A 23532-nucleotide genomic window follows, 5' to 3' on the forward strand; every position below is an offset into this window, starting at 1 on the left:
GCTTTGTCAAAAAACCCCAAGTTGAATAAGTGCTGTACCAGACTGATTTCCCTGAGCCTTTACACTGTGTTTAAAAAAAAAAACAAAACCAAACCCAACAGGTACGATGGTTAACCTAACGTTGTCTGTCTTCACCAAATACCCTGTGCTGGGTTTTGAGTTGTACAGCCTTAATTTTACAAGTATCACTTTGGAAAAGGCTTGTTTCTTTTTATTTCCTTCAGCTTGTCTTACGTTTCCACTTTTTCATCGTTGAGCATTTTGCAAACGTGCAATTTCACACAGAACACCATCCTTTGCCTAAGGCACCTTGCTCTGGCCATGGAGGAAACTGCTGTGCCAGGAAGTCAGTTCTAATTGCCCCCTTGTTTTTGTACTAAACACTATGTAAACCTTATTCTGGGACAGTTTTTGTCCAGCTCCTTGTTCTCCTGGAAATTAAGCAGTGTCGCTGAGGAGACTGATACTGGTTTTTCTCCTTTGTTTAAAGACAATGAATCTAAATGGAGTAACCTGATGTGTAAACTACTCAAAACAAATTACTCCTACTTCCCTCCCATACCAAGATGCCCGAAGTAAGCTTTGGGCGTGCAGTGCAGGCAGTCGAGCCTGTTTGCTCTGGCAAGAGGTTTGATCGGCGCTGGGTGCTGATCCCTGGAGAGCTGCTGTGGTTTTTTGCTGGGACGGGCAGGGAGGAGGAAGTTTCTTCTTCCCTGTGCTTATTTTCTGCTCTCTACCGAGCCCCCCCTGAGTTACACTGGTCTTGCCTACAGCCAGTATCGCTGGATTATTTTTTTAAAGGATCGGATAACCCCTCGTTTCTCCCCTGCTGTCAGAACTTGTGTCTTCTCTGGAAGTAAAGTGCAGAGTGATTCCTGTAGGGATAAACACTCTCCTGTAATTCTCTAATGCATCTGAGACAGCCATTCTGGAAGAGGCATTGAAGAGTTAAACCCAAGCAGCTGCTGCTTTATTTGAAGTGGCTTGTAATTTTCTCCCTTTGATGCAAAGTGGGGAATGTAATCAAGATGGCTGAATAGAGAATTTTGAGTATATTTTGGTGAGACAGCAGGGAAGGGAAATAGAGGGCAGCTTCTTGCTGGGCGAGGAAATTAAATATAAAAACCTAGAGCTGAATTGCCACCAAACTGGAATCTTATCATACTTGAGTGCTGTTTAAAATAGTACTTAACTTGATTCTCGGGGAAAAAAAATAGCAGCTGCTTATGCGAGGAAATGTAGGAACTGTTCAGTAATATAAAGCAGGAGAACAGCTTTCTCGGTAGATAAAATTGCATCGAGCAGGCAGGAGGAGTTAATTGTGAACATGAGTAACTGCCTGTATTTTGTTTGAGTAACTGTATTGTGTTCGCCTGTGACAGCAGAGTTAACGGTCCGCTCTTCATTAGGTGTATTCGGAGATGCACAGAAATTGGGTAATGGATTGGATCCCTCTCCATCCCGTTTTCCCCCTGCTAACTCAGCTTTGAATGTCCGCTTTAATATAAGCGGTGTGCAAGGGCGAGATCCTTTCTTGGATATTTTGAAGCTCCTGCGGAGGAGGAAGGTTTCGTCGAGGAATGATTTCCTGGAATGCCTTCTGGCTTGGCATGTGCGACCTAGGTGTACCGTGGGCTCTCACTCCGAGCCTCTGCCGTGATTTAATGCTGTATGACAGATCACCTGCCGTCGCTGGTATTCCTGTTGTTAGCGTCTTGCAATGTAGATCTCAAAAATCTTTGTGCCCGGTATGGGGAATGTGAGAAAAATGTCCTTTGGGGCACAGAGGACAGTTCATCCGCATGCATCCTTGCAGGGGTTAGTGCACTGCCAGGGTCCTGTGGTGTCTGGGCAATTAGGTGACGCTCCTTTTCCTCTGATTAAATTCTGGTGAGGACGAAGGGAGCCGGCCTGGCACAAAAGAGCCAAGCTGAAGTGCTGAGCCATGAGCCGGCTGTTGGTGCCATCTAGCTGCCCTTCCTGGCATAGGCACTTGGCAGGAGTAGGCTGCAGACGGTGGAACTAATGAGGCTTAATTAAACAAAGCCTTCAGAACTAAGTGCTGTGACATGCTGGCAACAACTTTCTTTAACCTGTCACAAAGCAAGCGTGCTGTTTGCTTTAGGAGTAAGCTGCTTGGTGCTGTATCTTCAAGAGAATAATTGCGCTCTTGTTTGAAAGTTGTTCTTGGGCAGTTCCTGCTCTATCTGGGCTCCTGCAAAGCCTGGGTTGCAGGGTCAAGTTAATTAAATCTCAGCGCAGCTGAGCTGACTCTGTATAGATTGGCTGCTGCTTTCTTCAGAAGTGGCGTATGTGACAGGCGAAGGCAGAGGGCGTCGTGATACACTACAGCAACTACCAATGTAATGAGTGAACTAACGCTGAACTGCCTGCGTCGGTTTTTCAGGTCGAGTTGGAAAGCTTTTGCTGCCCTTTCCCACCTTGCCCAGTTTACCAGCAAGGCATTTCTCAACAGCAGGTCCCCGTTTAAGCAGCCGTTACAGAGCTGGCTCTCGAGGAAACTTGCCTCCTGAAGGATTTTTCTGGCATTTCTTCCATCAGAGGAGCCCTTCTGCTTATAGAGTGGCTTTAGTTACAAAGTGATGGATGGGATCTTCTTGTGTCCAAGGCTAAACTGTGGGTCAGACCTGGTTCCTAATACCACGCTGTTCCTCCCCTCAATGCAATAGGGGAGAGTCTTAGAGAGCCGTTTGCTTGTCAGTCTGGAGTGAGAGTTTTACGGGGCAGGAAGAGGAGTAGTTTTAGGGGAGATATTCCTGCTCATTCCCCACTTCTGCAGTACCACGACACCTGCAATTGCTGCTTTTCAGCCCCAGCAGACTAATGGTGAGGCAACGGCTGGGGTTGCTGGGCTCTACTCGGCCCTTGTGAGAGGAAGAGCTGTTCTTGTGCTCTCGGAGATGGTAGGGTACCGAGGAGACCTCTTGGGGGTGACCGCTGTTTGCTGACAGGGCTGGTTCTGTGCTGGAAAGACATCTTGATTTTCCAATTAATGTTTTCAGCTGTCGGTCGATCACTGACGTGACAGCTAATGTGGAACTAGTTAGGAACTAAATTTAAAGAGGGAGTTATGAACTTGAAAGAAATGCTACCTTATATCACTTTACTGAAAATACCCACATTTATTTATCAAAAAATCTCATCCAAGCGATGTTCAGAATCCTCTTTGGTCCTACACAAAACCTCTACTGAAAGAAAGACTGTCTGAAAACTGTGTTCCGTCTGAAACTTTCAGAAAGAAAAAGCTTTCAGATTTGTCCAGGCTTTTTTTTTTTTTTTTCTGGTGTGCTTTGGACCTGTGGACTTGAAGGAATTTTGCAGCAAAAATTAAATGCCAGTTTTGCACCACTTGCAGCTGGGCAGCTCAGGACACGGGGGGAATAAATGGTTTAGGGTCATATATCTGCGCCGTGGCTCAGTGCCTGCGCACTGAATTTAGGCGTCTTTTATTCAGAGATGGAGGGCACTAAATTTCCATCCTGATTTGCATTGAGGACCCTCAAATCCCACTTGAATGTTTGTTATTTTACCCCGTCAATCCTATCACCTAATTCCCAAGCAACTTACCCTGCCGGCTGCGGGCTCCCAATGCCACGTTCTTCTCGGCTCGCAGAGGACTGACCTGCTGAGCTGGGGACCTGGTACGCGTGCAGAGAAGGATCTCACCTGTGTGAAATCCAGAGGGAAGCGCAGAGCAGCCTGCTTCACGAGTGGAGAAGGTCTGTCTGCGAGAGTAAAGAGAGTCCGATTCTCTCTTGCGTCGGGCAGCAAGTCCCAGCCTGGCCAGTGCAGAAGGGATTGACTGGGATTCTGTAGCAGGCACCAGATCAACAACGGATGAAGAGCTTCTGAGAGAGGAGAGGGAGGAAGGCTTGCAGCAAAGCCCTCCCAGCTCACTCAAGTGCCGGAGGTGAGCGCCGGCTCTTTGTGAGCGGCAGGCTGCAAAGAGAGAAAAGTGGGGTGGGAGGCAAGAGCGGTGGGGAAAAAAGCAGACGCCACACTGTCAGCAGGAGATTTGGAAAGGAGTCAGAGCTTCAAGCACTTTTCCTTGTGCCGGGTCGTCTGGCTGGGTGTGAGAGCTGGGAGGATGGCAGTTGGTGCTTCTGAGATGTCAGTGGAGCCGTGAAAAGGGTTTTTGGATGCTGATGGGGGCTTGAACAGCTGTGGAACCTCTCAAGTGCCTGGAACAAAAGGGAACCCATGGATGGTTTTTACTCCTCCGCAGAAGGAGATGGGCAGGATGTGATCAATGACACCAGCAGCAGGAAGAGCTGGGCAGAGGAAAGCAACTCCAAGTTGCCCTTCCGCGTGGTGACAGCTGCCTTGCTTTTCCTTCTCGTCCTCTCCACGCTGCTGGGCAACACCCTGGTATGTGTGGCTGTGGTCAAGTTCCGACACTTGCGCTCGAAGGTCACCAATTTCTTCGTTATCTCCTTGGCAGTGTCTGACCTCTTTGTGGCTGTACTGGTGATGCCCTGGAAGGCTGCCACCGAGGTGGCGGGGTTCTGGCCCTTTGGGGCCTTCTGTGATGTTTGGGTGGCTTTCGATATCATGTGCTCCACCGCCTCTATCCTCAATTTGTGCATCATCAGCATGGACCGTTACTGGGCCATTTCCAACCCCTTCTGCTATGAGAGGAAGATGACGCAGCGCGTGGCTTTCACCATGATCGGAGCGGCTTGGTTACTGTCCCTCTTGATTTCCTTCATCCCTGTGCAGCTGAAGTGGCACAAGGATCGTGAGCTCTTTAGCCAACAGGAGCCAGGTTTTAACATCACTGGGGAGGAGGAGAACTGTGATTCCAGCCTCAACCGGACTTACGCCATCTCATCTTCTCTCATTAGTTTCTACATCCCTGTTGCCATCATGATTGTGACGTACACCTGCATCTTCCGCATTGCCCAGCGGCAGATCCGCAGGATCTCCTCCCTGGAGAGGGCGGTGGAACATGCCCAAAACTGCCACAGCAGCGACTGCCCTCACGAGGCCTCCCTGAAGAACTCCTTCAAGAAGGAGACCAAGGTCCTCAAGACCCTCTCCATCATCATGGGTGTCTTTGTCTTCTGCTGGCTGCCCTTCTTCGTGCTCAACTGCATGGTGCCCTTCTGTAATCTTGACCTACATGAGCCAGGAGAGCTACCTTGTGTCAGCAAGACTGTCTTCAACATCTTTGTCTGGTTCGGGTGGGCCAACTCTTCCCTCAATCCCATCATCTATGCTTTCAACGCAGACTTCCGGAGAGCTTTTGCAACCATCTTGGGCTGTGGCTGCCTTTGCCCCAGCAATGCAGTGGAGACAGTGAACTTCAGCAATGAGCTGGTCTCCTACCACCACGACACCACGTATCAGAAGGACGTGGTGACGCTCAGCTACCCCCAGCTTCTCCCCCATGCTGCTCTGCAGACGGAAAGCCACGAGGCGTCCTTTGACAAGGTTTCTCAGGTCTCTCAGCCCTCTCGCGACGCCTGCCCTGCGGATGCCTTGCCTGCGGTGATGCAAGTGGAGCGCGAAACGGCTGTCTCCCTAGAGAAGATCACGCCTTTCACCAGCAATGCGTTCGACTGAGACAGGGTCGGGAAAAGGGTGGTGGGGTGGTCTTGGGGAGAGATGGAAGCAGGGACACTATTGCAGTTGCCTGTTTTCTGAGGAGTTTGAGGATAACGTGCATATTGTACTTTCTGTCTGGGCAGGAGTTTACATTAATAAGCGTGGAATAGCCAGAGTGATTTTCCAGATGGCTCAAGGGCTTCAGATACGTGGGTTTTGTAACTCGGTTTCAGATCCAGCCTGGGTGGGCAGTAGGGGTCTGTGTCGCTGCTCTCTCTAGCCGACCCATGGAAAAATGCTTTCTGCAAAAGACAAAAATGCAAGGGCTTGAATTCCACTTTCCTTGTGACTTCGGCTGAGAATGCAAAGACTTGTGTGGTCTGCTGAGCCTCTCCTCCGTAGCCCATAAAGTAAAAATGCAGCTGTGCTTGTGGGGAGGGAGGCTGGCTTTGCCACTGCCCGTGTCCAAAGGGCCATCAGCCTTGGGCTGCTCAACGGGCACAAGCCAAGTGGCAAACAATACTTGGTGATAATTGCCACTGGCAGAACTAGATAATGCTGCCTTGTGCTTGGGATGGTGCTGTGCCGCATGGGAGCCTTTAGCTTGGGAAACCCACGTTCCCGGTGGGCTGTGCAGGAAGGAGGTAATGGCCTCGCTGGGATAACTCTTAGGCTCACCTCCAACTGTCTCTCTGTTGCTCTGGCAGATTATCCTGCGAGTCTGGACAAGTATGCAGCCACCTTTCCTGGAGCCCTGAGGCTGTGCTTGGTAGCAGCTTGTCTGGAGCGTGTTGCAGGGGAGGATTCGGTGATCTAAAAGTCTGCTCTGGCCCCGGGAGCAAGAACCAGCCTCCCGAAGCTGGGACGTGCACCGGGAAGGCAGTCTAGGATGAGCATAAACTGTGTTTTAGCCCCAGGATGTCGGACCGTTTGCTCGAAGCCTTTGGGAATGAGGGTGTCTGAGCCCTTCAGACTCCGAGGGTAGAGGAGAAAATCAGATGTTAAAGCAAGAACATTGCTGTTTTGGTTTCTGCACCTCCGCAGCATCTCCCATCAGTCAGGTCCCCCTCCTTTTCCTAGACTGTTTCTTCCCCCTTTTACTTTGTTCTCCCTCTAATTCCCTTCCTCCCCCATTTCATTAAGGATCCTTCCACACTGCCTCCCTTGCTGTCTCATTTCAATAATAATGGCTTCTTAAGAGGCACTCCAGCTCACCTGTACTCTTTAATTAGTCCCGCTGGTGCGTAGGGGAGCTTGTGGCTGCTTAGCTGGGGGTAGAGACACCAAGTGAACAGCCCCCAGCATTTCAGTGCCGGCTGCGACACGAGTGACTTCAGAAAGGTGTTTTGATCGGTGCCTGGTTAAACACTGCGGCAGCAAGCGGCACATCCATGTCATCTTGAATCTGAGACATCTTTAGCTCTCTGGCACAGCAGAAAAGCCTCTCCCCCCCGCCCCTCCCCGGCAAACGTTCACAAAGAGAAAAATCAGAAAGTGATAATTACAGAGTAACGGTAATTATTAAATAGAGCCCAATTATAGTCAAGTTACAGCATAATCAGCGTGGGAGGGGAGCAGAGCTCAGCGTATCTGCAAGGTCGACGCTTGGATTTTTTTCTGGGGAAGCACGGATAAGACTCAACTTCATTTCTAAGCATCTCCCCGCGTGGCGGTGGTGGCCAGTTGTCAAAGCTGAGACGGTCTCGGGGCTTTTCAGCTCTGGGAGGGCGGTAGAGCCTAACTCAGAGCAGGAGTTGTTGTTCTGAGATGGGGGCGATCACCCGGCCTGTTTCTAGGAGGCCCAACGTGACTGATTTCGCTTGAACGTCGCTGCGATATGTATAATGATTTCCCAGACTAAAAGCAGGTGTTGCGGCACGTGTGTGGCTGTGCTTTACTTCGGGACTCCTGGCGTGGTGGCGAGGAGGAGTGAGAATACCCAGCTTTTTTTTTTTCCCAAAGCAGAACTGTCCTGGCCTCCCTGGTTTTGAAGAGTTTACTGATGCTCGTCTTGTGGCAAAGTTCTGGGGCTTAATCCATGACTATTTGTAAAGCGAGTGGAGGAAAAACAAGTAGCTTGATGTACTGCTGTTATCAATGATACCATTCGATGATGATGATGATAACCATTTGATGATGATAACCACTCTACGATGAGTTGCAGGGTGAACCTGCAAAAGAAAGGCAATGAAGAGGGTGAAACGATCCTTTCTTTTCTCCAGTTGTCTGCATTTAATTTGCTGCACCGGTCCCTGGCTCCGGAGCACTGGGGCTGTCCTCGATGAACGGTGCAGTGCACCAGCCCCCTCGGCTGGACCTTTTACTGTGATTCGTGCCCTGGCCGGGCACATGGGTGGCTGAATCCGTCCTGGCATCGGCATCGGGGAAAAACGAGGTGGTGACAATGAGCTACACCAAAAATTGCCAGGTTACGAAACAGGCTTCTGCACATTGCACACCTTCTGTGGTCAGTCTGGCAAATGGACAACGGCTCCAAGATGGTGTGGCTTGGGCTTGCTTGGGCAAAAATATACCTTGCTGATCTTGCTTCAGCATGGGTTTCTTTTTCTTTTTTTTTCCTGCTATGGGTTTCTTTTTCCTTTTTCTTTCCTGCTGTGGGTTTCCTGCACAGGTGTCCTCTGCTGTCCCACCGAGGAGCATCCTCCTCCGAGCATCCTTGCGCAGCTACTGCTGCATCCCTGCCCGAATTTCAGAGGTCAGCGTAATGAATCCCTACGTGGGGCTGATCCCGGCGCAGGGGCTGTGGGCCGCGACTCGTGTGTGCTGTTGCTTAGCTCTGCTCCTGCCCGGTAATCCCGGGTAGACCAGTTCGCTTTCTGGAGCTGTTTTTCACCGTGGGTGAACTGGGGGCAGCGATGTTGGCTCACAGGTTGAGAAGATGGGTGGTTTTTCAGGCTGTCAGTGCTGAGCAGTCTAGATAAGAATAAAATGAGTAAATAGGAGTTCAAATCCAATTTAACGTGAGCTTGATTGTGGAGTAAGGTAACAAACTGGCATCTTTAATGCTCTGAGTGTCCCTCAGCTGCTGTGGAGGCACCGGGGCCCCAACATTTTCTCATTAGGTGCCTGGTTATGTGAAGAGAGAGATCATTAACTAGGGAGAGGTATCCGGGACCCATCAGGCACAACTCAAGTGTCCAAAGCCCCCGGATACCCAGAGACTAGGGTAAAAGGAGCATTAAAATCTCAATTTAAATGGAAATTGGAGGCTGCTCCTGAGAGAGAAAGGGCAGCAGCAGCTGGCAGCCGATGGGACTCGTGCTGCGACGTGGAGGTGAGCTGTTGGGCTGGCCAGGACTCGGCTCCCAACCTGGGGAAGCGCATGTTTGGGGAGGGAGGACCCGAAGGGCACCCGGCTGGGGACAGAGAGGACACCCTGTCCTGGCACAGGGGCTCTGAGCTGCCCCTGGCCCCTGCTCTGGTCAGCTCTCGGTGCCCCACTGCTGTGCTTTGCCCTCTCTTCTACCTCCTCCTCCGTTCCCCATCCCTGTGTAGCTAAAAATCCCATTTTCTCAAGTCGCGGCACTCGTGGTCCCATCCTCCCAGGGGACCGTCGGGCTCTGGCGGTGGGCTGTAGGCTCCTTTGAGCTCTGCAGGGTTTTTCCTCTTTTCTTTTCTCCACGTATAGTTCCTGCTGCGTTGACGAACAGCCAGCACCCCAGAGACATTTAGCAGTTACCAGGAGACACAGCAGGTTGCCCAAAACTGCTGCCGGAGAGGCTGCCGTGGAGAGAAAGCTCTGTGGTTCCTCTCTGCTCGGAGGTAAATGCCAGCAGCGGTGTAAGGGGGTTCCGCTGCCACCCAGGGCCTGCAGTTGGGCTTGCAGACACAGGACGGTGGCCACCACATGCTCTGAGTCTGGTTTGTGGTGGAGGTAGCTCCTGTTCTGGAAGCCTGTGCTGCTGGTCCTGCTTTCGGGTCATCTCAGCCCGGAAAAAAGGGAGCGGGGCTTTCATGTCTCCAACCCAGGCTGGAAATCGCCCTGCTCGTGTCCACGGAGGTTAGGAAAGGATGCTGCAAAGTTGGGAAAAGGGCGATGTCTTACTCTGTGCAATCAGGAAATTAATGCACGTTCTATTCTGTCGGCCTGGGGCTGCCAGGAACACTCTGGGAATTAACTGTTGGTGCAGCGGATGAACGCAGAGGTCGTGCCCCCCCCTCCTTTCCCAGCTGGGTTGGAGGAGCGTATCTGGGGGGAAAACGTGGGGCAGGGGGTGGCTGTTGCCCTTGAAGTGGTTTTTTAAGGTTTAGGGGGGGATTGAATTTAGCAGAGAAAGGGAAGAAAAAGGAGGGGAAGGGGATGTGGCTGGTTTAAGTTGCTGTCTTGCCTGACTTTGCTTTCAGATTGGAAACATCAGCTGCTCTTCTCATCAGGCGGAGGCCGGGGGTGGTCTCCAAGGAAAGCAGCTCCAGACAGGGGCGAAGATGGGATGAGGGCCTCCGGGTCCTTGGAGGAGCCTGGCAGAAGCTCTTGTGAAATCACAGGCCTGGCTTTCTCAATCTATATGGTAATTTGGAGCAATCAGTCATCGAAGGGTTGGGGGGGAGAGGCAGAAGAGATTAACCCTGTCCAGTAGCATTTTGTGAAAGCGAGGCCAGAAATCCACAGGGATGAATTCGTGGGAAGCCATGAGGATAGCTCTGATGGACCAGCGCTGCTGCCTCGGACTTTGTGTGTCTCTCACAATGCATGGAGCACGTAAGGGAGCCTAGACATGGGCTTTCTCTGCTCCTACAAGAGAAATAATGAGGATCGTTAGTTACCTTTGAGCATATCACTAACGAACAGTGCGGTTCGTTACCAACCTTGCTGCCATGCTGACCAGCAGGGATTTCTCAGCTGGGAGCAGCTCAGGGCCGTGGAGTGACCGGCTCTGCTCGTGCTGAGGAGCAATGGGGACACTTGGCGCTGAGCCGGGAGACAGGCGACACCCTGGGAAAGCAGCCGATGCCCTTGTCTCTGTTCCGCACAATATTTTCAATCCTTGAGACCCTTATTCTTCCAGAAACTGTCACCCCAGGGCAAATTGCCCCCCAGGATGTATGCATTAACTCATTACGGAAGGAATGTGAAATTAGGAGCATACTTACAAGCGTCAGCACCTGTAAGTCTCATTTGGCTTCACCTGGTGCTTCTGAAACAGACTCAAATCTCCAGTTACTCATCCCAAAACTCTCTCGGCACCAGAGGCTGCTTCTGGCTGTTTTCTGCCACGGTCTCGCTGAGGAGGAGGACATCGACGGCTAAAAACTCTGGGACTTTCGTCTGGAGGAATCTGTGATTACAGAAAAGTGTTAGTATTTATTTTGAGCAGTTTTAGAAAAAAAGAGTTGAATTATAGGGAAGTTAAGCTAAGGAAAAGGAGCAAGTGGAACACGTCCCCACTCACAAGCTCTCCTAGGCGCTGTCTGCTCCCGTCAGCTGCCCCGGCCCGGGGTCAGTTTTGCATCAACCGGGGTTTTTTTGCAGGATTTGGTGTTTTGGGACCACACCGCCGGTGGCTGCGTGGTGCCCCCAGCACCCCTACGCCCCCCCCCCCCACCCCCGGGTGCCTTGGGGGATCCCCATCGTGCCGGACAGCGGGGGTTTACCCCCGAGACACACACACATGCCCCCCACCCCCGCTCCGGTTTTTCCATCCGCGTGGGGAAAACGCTTTTCCCTCGTGTGCGAGCGGGGGCCGGGGGGGACACGGCTCCCACGGGTGTCCGTTGGGCGGTGCGGGGGGAGCCGGGGAGGAGCCGAGGGGGTGCGGGGGGAGCCCGGGAGGAGCCGAGGGGGTGCGGGGGGAGCCGGGGAGGAGCCGAGGGGGTGCGGGAGGAGCCAGATCCGAGCGCAGGCGCCGCACCGGGAACTACCGCTCGGCCGGGCCTGGTGGTGAGAGCGGCGCGGGGGGGGGGCCTGGCCGGGGAGGTGGCGGGGGGTGTGTGTGGGGGGGTGTGTGTGTGTGACACGGGACGGGAGGGAGCCGCCTGGGGGGGCTGCGGCGAGGGGTGCACCGAGGTGGGGCGGCAGGGGGTGCGCGGGGGGCTGGGGGTGCGCGGAGTGGGGGGGGGGACAGGGTGCAAAAGGGAGCACGTGGTGCTGGGGGGGGGGGTGGGGGGTGCCACGGCCGCACGGGGTGCTGGGGGGCGCGGGGGGTTGGAGGGGTGCACGGAGCCACGGGGGGGTGCCGGGGGTGCAGGGAGCACAGAGTAGCACAGGGTGCTGGGGGGGGCAGCAGGGCCCACAGCTGCACGGGGTGCTGGGGGGGGGGGGGGTCAGAGGGAAGGGGGGGGCGGCAGGGCCCACAGCAGCACAGGGTGCTGGGGGGGGGGGGGTCAGAGGGAAGGGGGGGGCAGCAGGGCCCACAGCTGCACGGGGTGCTGGGGGGGGCGCGGGGGTGGGGTAACGGGGTGCACAGGGATGGGGTAAAGGGGTGCACAGGGGGTTGGAGGGGTGCACGGGGTGCTGGGGGGGGCACTGGGGTTTCGAGGGGTGCATGGAGCCCCACGGGTGCTGGGAGGGGGGCAGAGGGAAGGGAGTGGGGTGCAGCAGGGAGCACAGAGCAGTGCTGGGGGGCGGGAGGGGGGGGGCAGTAGGGCCCACAGCTGCACGGGGTGCTGCGGGTGCACAGGGGTGGGAGTAATCGTGCAAAAAGCACGGCAGGGTGCTGGGGGTGCACGGGGAAAGGGGGTGGTGGGGTGCACAGGGCAGCCGAGGGGTGCACGGAGCCATAGAGGGCGCTGGGGGCGCATGGAGCAGCGCGGGGGGCTGGGGGTAGATGGGGATGGGGTGGAATAGGGTGCAAAGGGCAGCGCGGGGTGCTGGGGGGGCATGGGGACGGGATAGCGGTGCAAAAAGCAGTACAGGGTGCTGGGGGTGCACAGGGATAGGGGGGTAATAGGGTGCACAGGGATTTTGAGGGGTACACGGTGCCACACAGGGTACTGGGGGGGCACGGGGAAGGGAGAGGGGTGCAGCGGGGTGCACAGAGCAGCACAGCGTGCTGGGGGGGCACAAGGAAGGGGGTAACAGGGTGCATAGAGCATCAGAGGGCGCACAGGGGTTTTGAGGGGTGCACGGACCCACAAGGGGTGCTGGGGCTGCACAGGGATGGGGGTAACAGGGTGCATTGGGGTTTCAGGGGGTGCATGGAGCCATACGGGGTGCTGGGGGTGCCCAGGGAAAGGGATGACAGGGTGCGCAGGGCAGTCGAAGGGTGCACAGAACCATGCAAGGTGCTGGGGGTGCAGAGGGAAGGGGGTAACAGGGTGTGCAGGGGTGTTGAGGGGTGCATAGAGCCATACGGGGTGCAGAGGGAGAGGGATGGGGTGCAGTGGGGTGCACAGAGCAGTACAGGGTGCTGGGGGTGCACAGGGATGGGGGGGGAGTGGTGCAAAAGGCAGCACGTGGTGCTGGGGGTGCAGAGGGAAGGGGGTAACGGCGCACAGGGCAGTCGAGGGGTGCAGGGAGCCACACAGGGTGCTGGGGGTGCAGGTGGAGGGGGATGGGGTGCAGTGGGGTGCACAGGACACCCAGGGGCCTTGGATGCACAGGATGGGGGTCAGGGCTGCAGCTGGGTGCATGCAGCTCTGCAGAGGGTGCTGGGGCCAAGGTTTGGGTGCTGGGGCCAGATTTTGGGTGCTGGGGCCAGGTTTGCAGGGGTCCTAGGCACCTCCAGGGACAGGGGACCTTGCAGCCACCTCTCCATGTGTCCCTGTCCCTCCGCAGGCCTCCCGTCCGCTGCCACCCTGGCGCTGCGCTGCATGGATGGCGTTTTCCTCTCGCCCAACGAGGATGAGTTCGTGGGCAGGATCGCGGAGGAGCTGGAGCAGTTCATGCAGCAGGGGCAGCACCACAGGTGGGTGCCCTTCCACGATTGATGTGGAGGGGTCTTTGCGTGGGGTGACCTGCTCCTCGCTGGTGCACGCAGTCCCTGGGCGATGGCAGATGTCACTCCAGGAGCGGTGGCACATTGTGACGCTTGTCTGCGTTTTTGCATCAGTGAAAAACGCTGGAGCGGCAGCGTTTGGAGTCTGGCTGGCTGCAGAGCTCCAGCCTGGCCCGGAGCATCCCGAGGATCGGCGTGGGGTTTCTGCCATGCCCACTTTGCTGTTCGCACTCGGTCAGACAGAGCTGTTTGGGACGCTGGTGGCTTTTGCGCCAGCCCCGCTGGTCACTAGTCAGCCCCGTGAGTTAGAATGAACAGTTTCGTAATCAAACTGCTCCGTTTCCCCTCTCTGCTGAGGGCTTCCTGCGCACCGGATCCTCCTCCACGGCAGCGATCTCCGTCGCCTTGGAATGCTGCGTCGTTTTTCTTTGGCCAGGCTGGATTTAACTGGACCCAGTCCCTGGTCCAGTGACCTTTGAAGCCCTTGAAATGGCCAAAAAGAGGGTGTCAGACAGGAGCAGGGGTGGGATCACTTAGTTCAGCTTCCTGCCAGCTTGTAATGACTTCAAATATTTGTTTCATTGCTTTTTTTACAAAAAGTTTGGCAGAGAAAGTACCTGTGCTATTGTAAAATGTTCAGAAACGGAAGCAGAATTGTAAAAATGTGTCTAAATGTAAATGTACGTGGTGTTTATTCATCCATTCATGTTCTTTTAGTTGCTGTTTTCTGGAGCGCAGTCAGACTGGGAGGAAGGGGACCCCTAAGAGCCTTCTGCTGGTGTTTCCAGACATTCCCAGCACGGATACAGGCAGGGATGAGAGTCCCAGCTGCCCCCGCTTCCAGTGCTATGCACGAAGTGAGCGTGTCTGTCTGGGTATCTAGGATGGAGAAGGGATTTTGGCTCTTTAATACCAGAAAATCCTGCTTGCCTTTTGGGCTTGGATTTAAACCCTCCACTGGGAATGACTTGGGGAGGAGACGTTAATAAATTCTTGCTCTGGTCCTGTCCTTTTCCTTCCTGGGTGTTGCTGATGCCCCCGAACCCCTCTCTCTTCTCAGGGTGCTCCTGTTCCCCCCTCTGTCCAGTCGCCTCAGGTACCTGATCCACCGGACCGTGGACAATGTGGATTTGTTGAGCAGCTTTTCTGTGGGAGAAGGATGGAGGAGGAGGACGGTCATCTGTCACTCGGCTGTAAGGTACGGTGCGGTGGATGTGACAGTGTTTCTCTTTCTGTGGCCGTGGGGTTTTTGTTCAAGCTTATGAGCATGAAGTTTGCACGGTGCTTCTCCGCAAAGAGAAGGGTGTCTGTTCCTGGTATTATCCAGTTATTAAGGAAGCAAAGGTGCTTTTTTTATCCCTATCTGCTGACTTCTGTGTGGATTTGATGCTTTTCCTCCTCTCTCTCTTTTACAAATGTCATGTTCATAGAATCTTGGAATGGTTTGGGTGGGAAGGGACCTTAAAGCCCACCCAGTGCCACCCCCCGCCCTGGGCAGGGACACCTCCCACCAGCCCAGGTTGCTCCAAGCCCCGGCCAACCTGGCCTTGAACCCCTCCAGGGATGGGGCAGCCACAGCTTCTCTGGGCAACCTGGGCCAGGGGCTCACCCCCCTCACAGCAAACAATTTCTTCCCCAGATCTCATCTCAGTCTCCCCTCTGTCAGTGTAAAACCCTTCCCCCTCGTCCCATGGCTCCCCTCCCTGCTCCAGAGTCCCTCCCCAGCTTTCCTGGAGCCCCTTTAGGGCCTGGAAGGGGCTCCAAGGTCTCCCCGGAGCCTTCTCTTCTCCAGGCTGAACCCCCCCAGCTCTCTCAGCCTGTCCCCCCAGCAGAGGGGCTCCAGCCCCCCCAGCATCTCCAGGGCCTCCTCTCATGTTACTTGGGTTTCTCTTCTCCCCACTCACACCGTGGTGTTCTCTTGGTCCCAGGCTGCCCAGCGAGACCAACGACCAAAAACCCAGCAACAACCCACCGAGACCCCACCGCCCTCCGCAGCCGTGGGGCCGGGGGGGCCGAGGCGGCAGGCTGCGGCACGGCGGGGAGGTGCACAATGACAACACCCGAGCCTGCGTGGGGTCTGGAAGGATAAAAAGGCCACCCTGGAAGAAACCGGATAAAGCCCTGTACGTCCCCAAGGCGATGCGGAAGAAGGCGGAATGGGGGGAGCAGGAGAGCCCGGTGGTGGCTGTCACCGAGTCAGGTGGGGACGTGGCACGAGAAGAAGAGATCTGCCCTAAAGCTTCAGCCGGGGACGCCCAGGAGGAGCTGGGTCAGACTGAAGGCAGCCCCGGCGATGTCCCCATGGCCCTTGGCAAGCAACAGGAGCTTGGCGAAGAGTGCGTTTCAGGAAAAAGTAACGCTGGCAGAAACGATGAATGTCCTCCATGCTGTATGGATGTCCCGTCATCAGAGAACAGGAATGATTTCTCCGGGCAGGAAAGTCAGGATAAAGACTGTTCAGGTTCCCTTTCTTCTCTGCACAATAAAAACCCAACTGAAGCAGAAGAGCAAGACCAGAGCTGCAACACTGCCACGCCAGAAGGCAGCAAAATCCCCTGCCAGCTGCGAGCTGAAGACCAAACCAGCCAGGATGCCGGCATGGTGGAGTGCGGCACAAACTCCTCCCTATCGGAAAGTTGCGTCAGTAACTGCTGTACGGACCCGGCTGCGGCAGAGTCGAGCGTGACGTTGCTGGTGCTGGAAAACCAAGATAAGAGCTGCGCCGCTGCCAAGAGACCGGAGAGCGGCAGATACGTGTCACCGTCTGAAGACCAGGGCGAGGACTCTGTGAATGCCGGCACGGCAGAGGGAAGCGGGAGTTTCTCCCAACCGGAAAGCCAAGATCAAGAGTGCCCCAGTGTTGCCCATGTGGAGCGTAACCAGAACCCCCCAGAAGCCCAAAATGAGCCTCTGCCCACACCCGTGCCGGTCCGTGGTGCCAACCCATCAGCTCCTGAGGACCGGAGCGAGCGCTGGGTGGGTGCTCCCGGGCAGAGTCCCAGCGGGAAGGTGCCGGTGGCAGACGAGGAGGAGAAGGAGCGTTCGGGCTTGGCCGATGCCCTGTGGCGTGAGCTGCATTTGTCTGCAGGCAATAAAGAGGAGAGCGCGGCCATCCGTGGGCAGAGCGGCCTCGAGGATGACTGCACGGCGGAGCTCTTGGCAGAGGTAGTGTTTTGCCGCAGGTTTTGCCATGGGGAGCGACTTTGGGGGAAAGAGGATTTGGCCCAAAGGAAAAATGTTAATCCATGGGAGGAGAGTCCCTGTCCCGGGGCTGCCGCGGGCGGCTGCTGAACACGTTGGCAGGAGTGTGGCAGCAGGAGTGGTTTGCAGGGACCGAGGTGGGGCCCTGGAGGATTGTTCTTTGAAGGGAAACCTTGTCTTGATTATTATTATTCTTCTTTTTTTAATCTTTTTTTTTTTTTTTAATATTCTCAGATAGTGGGTTATTTAACCGTGAAGGACATAAGCATTGAGAAGATCAGCATCGATTATTCCAGCTACGGAGAGGCACAGCTCGGCGAGGGGGATTTTGGCCACGTAACCGAAATCTATGACTTCTCCCCGTCGCTGAAAACGGAGAACCTGTTAGAAGCGTTGGCGGATTTCCAGTGAGTACCTCTCCGCGAGCCTGAGCACATCGGGGGCACGAGGGGAGCAGCAGTCACACTTGAACGCACAACAGAATCTGATGAGTTTTGAATTTTAATTTTGCCTCCGTGCCCTTGTGTCTCGCGCTCTCTCTGTGCCCTGAAGGACACTTTCCTGCGGTTTATGCGGGATTTAAAACACGCCCCGTTCGTGGGGGCTGTCACACACACAGGTGTCCATGCGTTACCGCGTCCCGGTGCTTGAGTGACATTACGTGCTTACATAAGTCTCTGTAAGAAAAAGGGCCCGATCCTGCTGTTGGAGATAAGATTTATTATGTAAATATTGGGAACAGAGCCTTGTGCCTGAGGGAGTGACATTGGATTCGTAGCAGGACCCAGAACAAAGTTCAGCCCTTCGTTAGCGATAAACGGTGCAGCTCTCACCGACGGTGTCACCGCTGCCGGGGCGCTCCGGCACCGTGTCTGCGGGCACCTCTCCCTCTTTTCCTCCCGCCATCCTCCTCCTCTCTTGCTAAACCTGGCGGATTGGACGTGAACACTTCACCTCTACGGATCCCTTAAATTAAAACACACGATTTACATTTTAAATTAGCTACTGTCTGTTGCGTGTGTTTCCTCTAATGTGTTTTTCCCCTGGCTGGGAGAGTGAAACCGAGCTGGAGACGGACGGATCAATCCGAGCAGTCGATTGTATTTGTGTTTCCTCTGCCGCAGGAAAAGCTTTGAACTCCCTGCTCCCAAACTCACATTTTCCACTGGCGCTTTATTAGATTTTCACCTCGGTCTCTTCACCCTGAGCTTTGTAAACCACTTATTTATAAATCGCTTGCTTTTTATTGTAGATGGCTGAGGGATGGCGTAGTGTTTGTAAAGCACTACCTAAATGACAAACAGTATTTTGGGGTTACAGGACAGTCCCTGAAATTGAGGTTGGCTTTGGCCAAGGGTTTCTTCAGAGCAGGAGGAGATTTCTTGGGGGCAGCTGATGGGGGAATTGTGGCCTTGAAAGGGGCACGTTTAATGGTCTTCTGTGCCTTCCTTTCCTTCTTTCCCTGCGTGTAAAATGGGTACAATGCTTTGAAAACCACCATCTGTCTACGTAAAAATACTAAATGCTCTTGATAACCCGAAGTGGCTGATGGGGGTTATTGCGTGGTGGGGTTTTTGTCTGTCTTATTAACGAACGTTATTCTATTGTCTTTTCGTTTTAGTGAGAGCGGCTTCAAAATCCAGTGGGTGGACGATACGCACGCCCTGGGAATCTTCTCCAGCCCGTCTGCAGGTAGCGTGACCCCGGTGGTGGCTGGGATCGAGGGACGCGCTGGGGTTTCTCCGGTCTCGCAGAGTCACCCCGTGCTGACGCTGAGGTTCCCAACGTGCCTCTGTTGATTCTTGCGCTCAGGCGAAGCTGGTGCCAAAGGTAGTCTTGGTTCATCACGTCTGCCCCCGCGCGCTTCAGACTTGAAAGGCTTTTGAGGCTCGAGAAACCGGAATTGGTGTGTGGAAACTCGGCTTTGCAAGACCAGCAGGTTTTTAATTGGCTTGGATAATAACCAGGGCACCTTTTTTTTTTTTTTTTAACCAAGCAACTCACGCTGCATTTCTAGAAATTAATCTGTTTTGCTACTTCAGGGTTTTTGGTTTTTTTTTTTTTCCCTCTTGTAATGAGACAAAATTCCTGCTGGGGAATATAAACCTGCTGGAAAATAACCTGCTGGGGCCCTTCCGAGCGCGATGGCACACAGACACCGACCTCCTGGCGAACTGACCTTCTCGGGGACAAACGCCCCAAGCTGGGGTCTGAGCCAGCCCAAGAGAAGTTTCCACCCAGCAGCGTGTGGAGGCCCAAAGCTTAGGCATTTTTTCTAGGGATCTAGTCTAATAAGGACAGAGTTGACTTGTAAACCATGTTTATATTTTCTCGGGACTCTTCCTGCGCAAGGAATGCGCGACGTAAGCCTGAGGTGACCAGAAGGAGTTTAGGAGTTTTAGTACAAGTCTGGAGAGAACGCGTCAGCTGCTGAGGCGCCAGTCACTGGGTGTTACTGTACCAAGCACCGATTTTTATTATTAAAGCCACCAAAATTCAGTCTGCTAATGTCAGCAACCTTTGTTCTTTGCAGCATCTCAAGCCCTGGGGCGACGTTACCCTTCTTTAAAGATCCGACCGTTGATCCACGCAACAAAGCAGTCTAAGATCAAGGCCCTTCAGCGACCAAGTAAGACAATCTGTTAATTATTAGTAGTGTTATTCCTTGGTTTCCCAGTCTTCTGGATCCTGAGTGGTGACGGTGACAAGTTAAATGGGGGAAGTACATATTAAGGACCAGTATTTCTTTTTTGGCTTCTATTTTTTACAGTTTTACTGGCGTTGCAGGATTGCGTAGCATTTTTGGTAAAAGCCTGTGGATGTTTTTTGGTTGGTTTTTTTTGTTTGTTTTTTACAGTATTTTCAGCCAACCCGTAGCATAGTTATGTTAAAATTTACAGCATCAGCATCAGGTTTGTGCCTGTTTGCAGCAGGCAGGAGGGGTTGGCAGAGGTGAACGTGACGACAAATTTGCAGATCAAGACTAGATTACGTACTGCGTACCCTACGGCTCTTGCCTACGCTTAAGCTTTCAGTCCTTTTTCTGCCTTCTGTAGGAGAACTGAATTCAAAAAAGCATCAAAACCTGTTGCTTTTTCTTTACTCTCCAGCTCAGCCCTTTGCTGACGTTCCGGCTCAGTCTTTCTTGCGTTATTCTGCGCAGTTGCAGACAATAGATGAGACAAAAGCCATAGCAGTTGCATTTTGTGGTTGGCATAATTTTATTCAGTATCAGGTGAAGGAAGAAATTGTTAAGCTTAGCCATTAACATTGTTTTATTTATTTCATTGCCTTTTAAAATCATATTGTAATCAGTTATACTTGCCACAGTAAAGAAACGCCGTGAATCTTGTAGCAGTAGAGACTTTGCTGAACCTACAACTTTGCTGTTATTTCTACAGTTGAAACAAATTTCAGTATTAATGCTTTAAATGGACACTGTCACAGTCAGAACTTCCTGAGTTTTTAAGACTGCTGGATTTAAAGGAAAAGTCAAAAAAATTGGATTTGCTTTTGCACTCTCTGCCTCATCTGTTCTCATTCACGCTCCCTGATTCTTCTTGCTTCTGAATCATGTTATAAACTCCTTTCTGGGGAATGTCGTATATGAACTCAGTTTGTATCCAATTCAAGTAGCAATTTTTATTTTCCAAATACAAATTTGGATCTTAATTAGCTGACAGTGTCTCTTCTTTTTCTTTTTTTTCTTTTTTTTATTTTTTTGTCAAGAAAGAGCGGCAGTTTTATTTTCCAAGCTGTGGACGCTTTGAGTCTGTCCCTTTTTCTTTAAGCTGCTGATGGGCTGCCTTTAATTAATAAAACTTCGGAAAAAGCAAGCAAAGCCCCCATTGCTAACTGGATAATAAATTTGCAAACAGTTGCTGATACGATAAAATGATTAGATAATTGCCAAATCCAGACTGCTGTGGACTTGGTAAAGTTTTGCTGTATTTATTTCTTGTAAGATGAAACCGTAGCAAGGCAGGTGTCTACCAGAAAACGGAGCTTACTGGCCAAAGGGCTTTCCCAAAGCATCGGAGAGATTGTAGGTGGTTTTTTAAAAAAAATACAGAGTTGTTTTTTTTTTTTTTCCTTGCTGCTTTCTAAGGACTCAGAAAGCTGGTTTTGATTAGTCTAAATTGAGCTCAAACTTTCCTGTGCCTGGAGAAATTGTTGGACTGTGCGCCTTCATTTTGTTCTCGGAGATGTGACTGGCTGAATTTTGCCAGGAACGGGGTCGGGAAGCTCTTCCTGGAAGCAACCGGGGAACGATTCTCTCTCCCGCTGCAGAAGAGGCCTGGAGCTTAATGCCAGCCAAATAGCTGCGGAACTGTCATTGACAAACGTTAAGTACAGAGCTGGAGGCACATCTGTCTAAAAGCAAAGGCAATTTACTGGGGAGGGATAGAATAATTTGCTCTTGCTCCTGGGCTCATTCTGTAAAGGAACTAAGAAAATAGGAGTCAGCCCTTCTCTCTGCCAGCCTTACGCTTTAGCCACCAGGCTGTTCCCTGAACAAGCGCTAACTTCACGATTTTCACCCGTTTTTACCTAGAGCTCCTTCACCTTGCAAAAGAAAGACCCCAGACGGACACCGCGGTGGCCAAGAGGCTGGTGACCCGGGCTTTGGGCTTGAAGCACAAGCAGCAGGACGGCTCGGGCACCGAAGCGCTGCTGCCAGAAAACTTGGACCAGGAGGAATAAACCATCTCAGCTTAAAAAAAAAAAAAAAAAAAAAAAAGATGTATAGATGAGCATGGCTGTGCTATTAAACTGCATGCAGAAGAGTGAGTTGCCACAGGGATGTTCTCTTAGGGGTTAGCACCATCTTTTCTTGCTAAAGTTGGGAAGGGGAAAAAGTTGATGATGGATGAGATCTTGAGCTCAAGAGCCGAGCGCTGCTGCTGGCTCTTCGTTACGCAGAGCATCTCGTCCTACTCTGTTTCAAAGCGTCGGTTACTCACTGGGGCGCTTGCAGAACGTAAAGCTGCTTACAGAAAAGCCTGCTCTATAATTAAAAAAAAAAAAAATACATTAGAGTAAGGGAATTGTATCTTGTTGGCCAAAATTCAGCTGTAAGCAAGAGGAGGGGTCCAAAACTCTGTTTAATGTTTACTTTGTTGTAATGTTATTGTTAAAATATCCCACAAGCATTGAGTGCAAGTGAGTTTCAGGGTTTTTCCTTATTTACGTAGTGTTTAAAGAGCCTGACTTGCGTTGTTGCACTGTCAGCAAGGAAAGTTGTCCTGCGCTGATTAGGAAAAGAGAACCAGAACTTGCCAGTTCTGATTTGCCCAGAGCCTGGTGGTGGGAGATGCTGTGAGACACCCTGTGGCATCCGGCACAGCTCAGGCTCCGCTTCTGCTCCACAGTCCGGCATCTCGAGAACAAAATGGAGTTTTCCAGCTTACAGTAGGCTAAAAACCTTTGCTAGATGCCACTATCTGAGCCACTGGATAAATGACAGAAATACTCTTGACAAGCATTAGCAAAAGACCTCTGTGTTCTTTAAGCCTCACAACATCCCTGTGAGGTAGGTTCTGGAGAGCACGCGTTAAGATGCGGCCGCTTTCAATGCCCCGGCGGATTGAAATGGTCACCTCTAAGTGTTCAGTTAACTTCAGCGGCTTGTAAAAGTCTTCCATACAAACACAGAGGGAGAAAAAAACTTCAGTACCAGGAATTGTGAACAAGGCCCTCGACTTTCATGGAGTTTGAAATCCACAAATGGCATATAAAACATTTTTCTGGGTAAAACATTTTTATTCAAGTAGCTCTGCCTGAAAATCTGTAGCGATGCGCGTCCTCAAACAAACAGAGGAACACGCTGAGCACCATTATGAATTTACCAAGTGTAAAAACCCTTTTAAAGGCAACTTACACAGGCGGGACTGTGACAGCACAGCTCCACGTCCCTGATGATGAGAGCCGGGAAGTTACCTCTGGAAGGTACAGTGATGATACAATGCCTTAAACTAAATTCATCCTTGCAAGGAAAGACAGAACACCCAGCCCAGAAGGTAACATTTGTAGAATCTATCGGGGTGAATAGCTTACTGCGTAATGGAAATTCACAGTCCAGCAGACTCGTCATCGGGAGATCTGCGAAGTCTTCTGGATGTTCCAAGGGAGGTGCAGCTTCCCAGGAGATCTGCGAAGTCTTCCGGGTGTTCCCAGGGAGGTGCAGCTTCACGGAGCCCCGCTGCACTCGTCGAATGCAGTCCTGCATTAGCTGCTCCGCCGAGAGATTGCGTTGGGAGTCGATTGTTGAATACAAGAGTTTCACTGCAGTATTAAATTATGCTTTATACTGTTCCACTCGGAAAAAGCTGCTCCAATTTTATTATTTCCCCCCCCCTTTTCCTGTATTTCTTGGCTAAAGTGGAGTAAGGACACGGCAGTACTGAGGATTAGCTGTGTTCAAGAAGCAGCGTCACAAATGGAGGCGTTTGCATCAACGGTGCGGTTCAAGCTTGAGTCAAAGAGCTTAAAGATACCAAGATTAATGCCTTGAAGAAAATGGTAAAGACATATTTTGGGTTGTTGGTACCCAAAGCAAAGGCAAATTGTGCTTGCTGCAGCCTGGACCTACGTCTGTGAGTAAAGACGGTGCTGCAAAGTGGAGGGAGGAATCTTTGTGGAGGAGGTTGGAATGGTGAAGACGCGGAGCCAAGTCGCGTTTAAAAGCCTGCTCCTGACTGCCCAGTAGTAGGGACTGGAGTTACGAGAGCCACGTGGTGGTCTGAGCACCTAAACTGGGAAGGAAGGCATCTTTAGAAAATAATTTACCTTGCTAATTTCGAGTTTTGATTGTTTGCTTGATTTTTTTTTTTTTTTTCCGGTTTTGTGCAGTGGTTAGGGAAATCAC

General features: G+C 52.3%; 2 protein-coding genes across 3 annotated transcripts; both read left to right on the forward strand.

Annotated features, from left to right (window-relative positions):
* Window positions 1–21: 21 nt before the first annotated feature.
* Window positions 22–9246, forward strand: LOC128919610 (D(1) dopamine receptor-like). Its single transcript, XM_054224987.1, has 2 exons — window positions 22–8035; window positions 9218–9246. The coding sequence occupies exon 1, from the start codon at window positions 4222–4224 to the stop codon at window positions 5584–5586; it is 1365 nt and encodes a 454-aa protein (XP_054080962.1). The 5' UTR covers window positions 22–4221; the 3' UTR covers window positions 5587–8035; window positions 9218–9246.
* Window positions 9247–11409: 2163 nt separating this feature from the next.
* Window positions 11410–21419, forward strand: R3HCC1 (R3H domain and coiled-coil containing 1). Of its 2 annotated transcripts, XM_054224982.1 has the most exons (8): window positions 11410–11467; window positions 13304–13433; window positions 14524–14661; window positions 15392–16628; window positions 16899–17071; window positions 18286–18356; window positions 19198–19293; window positions 21220–21419. In XM_054224982.1, the coding sequence occupies exons 2-8, from the start codon at window positions 13339–13341 to the stop codon at window positions 21366–21368; spliced, it is 1959 nt and encodes a 652-aa protein (XP_054080957.1). In that variant the 5' UTR covers window positions 11410–11467; window positions 13304–13338; the 3' UTR covers window positions 21369–21419. The 2 variants fall into 2 exon arrangements, with proteins under 2 accessions (XP_054080957.1, XP_054080958.1); XM_054224983.1 differs by lacking the exon at window positions 11410–11467 and having other exon boundaries at window positions 20894–21362.
* The last annotated feature ends 2113 nt before the right edge of the window (window positions 21420–23532 follow it).

The sequence above is a fragment of the Rissa tridactyla genome, chromosome 20, assembly GCF_028500815.1.
Source record: "Rissa tridactyla isolate bRisTri1 chromosome 20, bRisTri1.patW.cur.20221130, whole genome shotgun sequence".
In the NCBI taxonomy this organism is placed as follows: Eukaryota; Metazoa; Chordata; class Aves; order Charadriiformes; family Laridae; genus Rissa; species Rissa tridactyla.

What these genes read in the sequence shown, in the direction of transcription:
- LOC128919610 (XM_054224987.1), top strand. Translation starts at nt 4,222, where the DNA reads ATGGATGGTTTTTACTCCTCCGCAGAAGGAGATGGGCAGGATGTGATC.
- R3HCC1 (XM_054224982.1), top strand. Translation starts at nt 13,339, where the DNA reads ATGGATGGCGTTTTCCTCTCGCCCAACGAGGATGAGTTCGTGGGCAGG. An exon ending in CAGCAGGGGCAGCACCACAG is followed by an intron (nt 13,434 to 14,523) that starts GTGGGTGCCCTT and finishes CTCTCTTCTCAG; the next exon opens with GGTGCTCCTGTTCCCCCCTC. An exon ending in ATCTGTCACTCGGCTGTAAG is followed by an intron (nt 14,662 to 15,391) that starts GTACGGTGCGGT and finishes TCTTGGTCCCAG; the next exon opens with GCTGCCCAGCGAGACCAACG.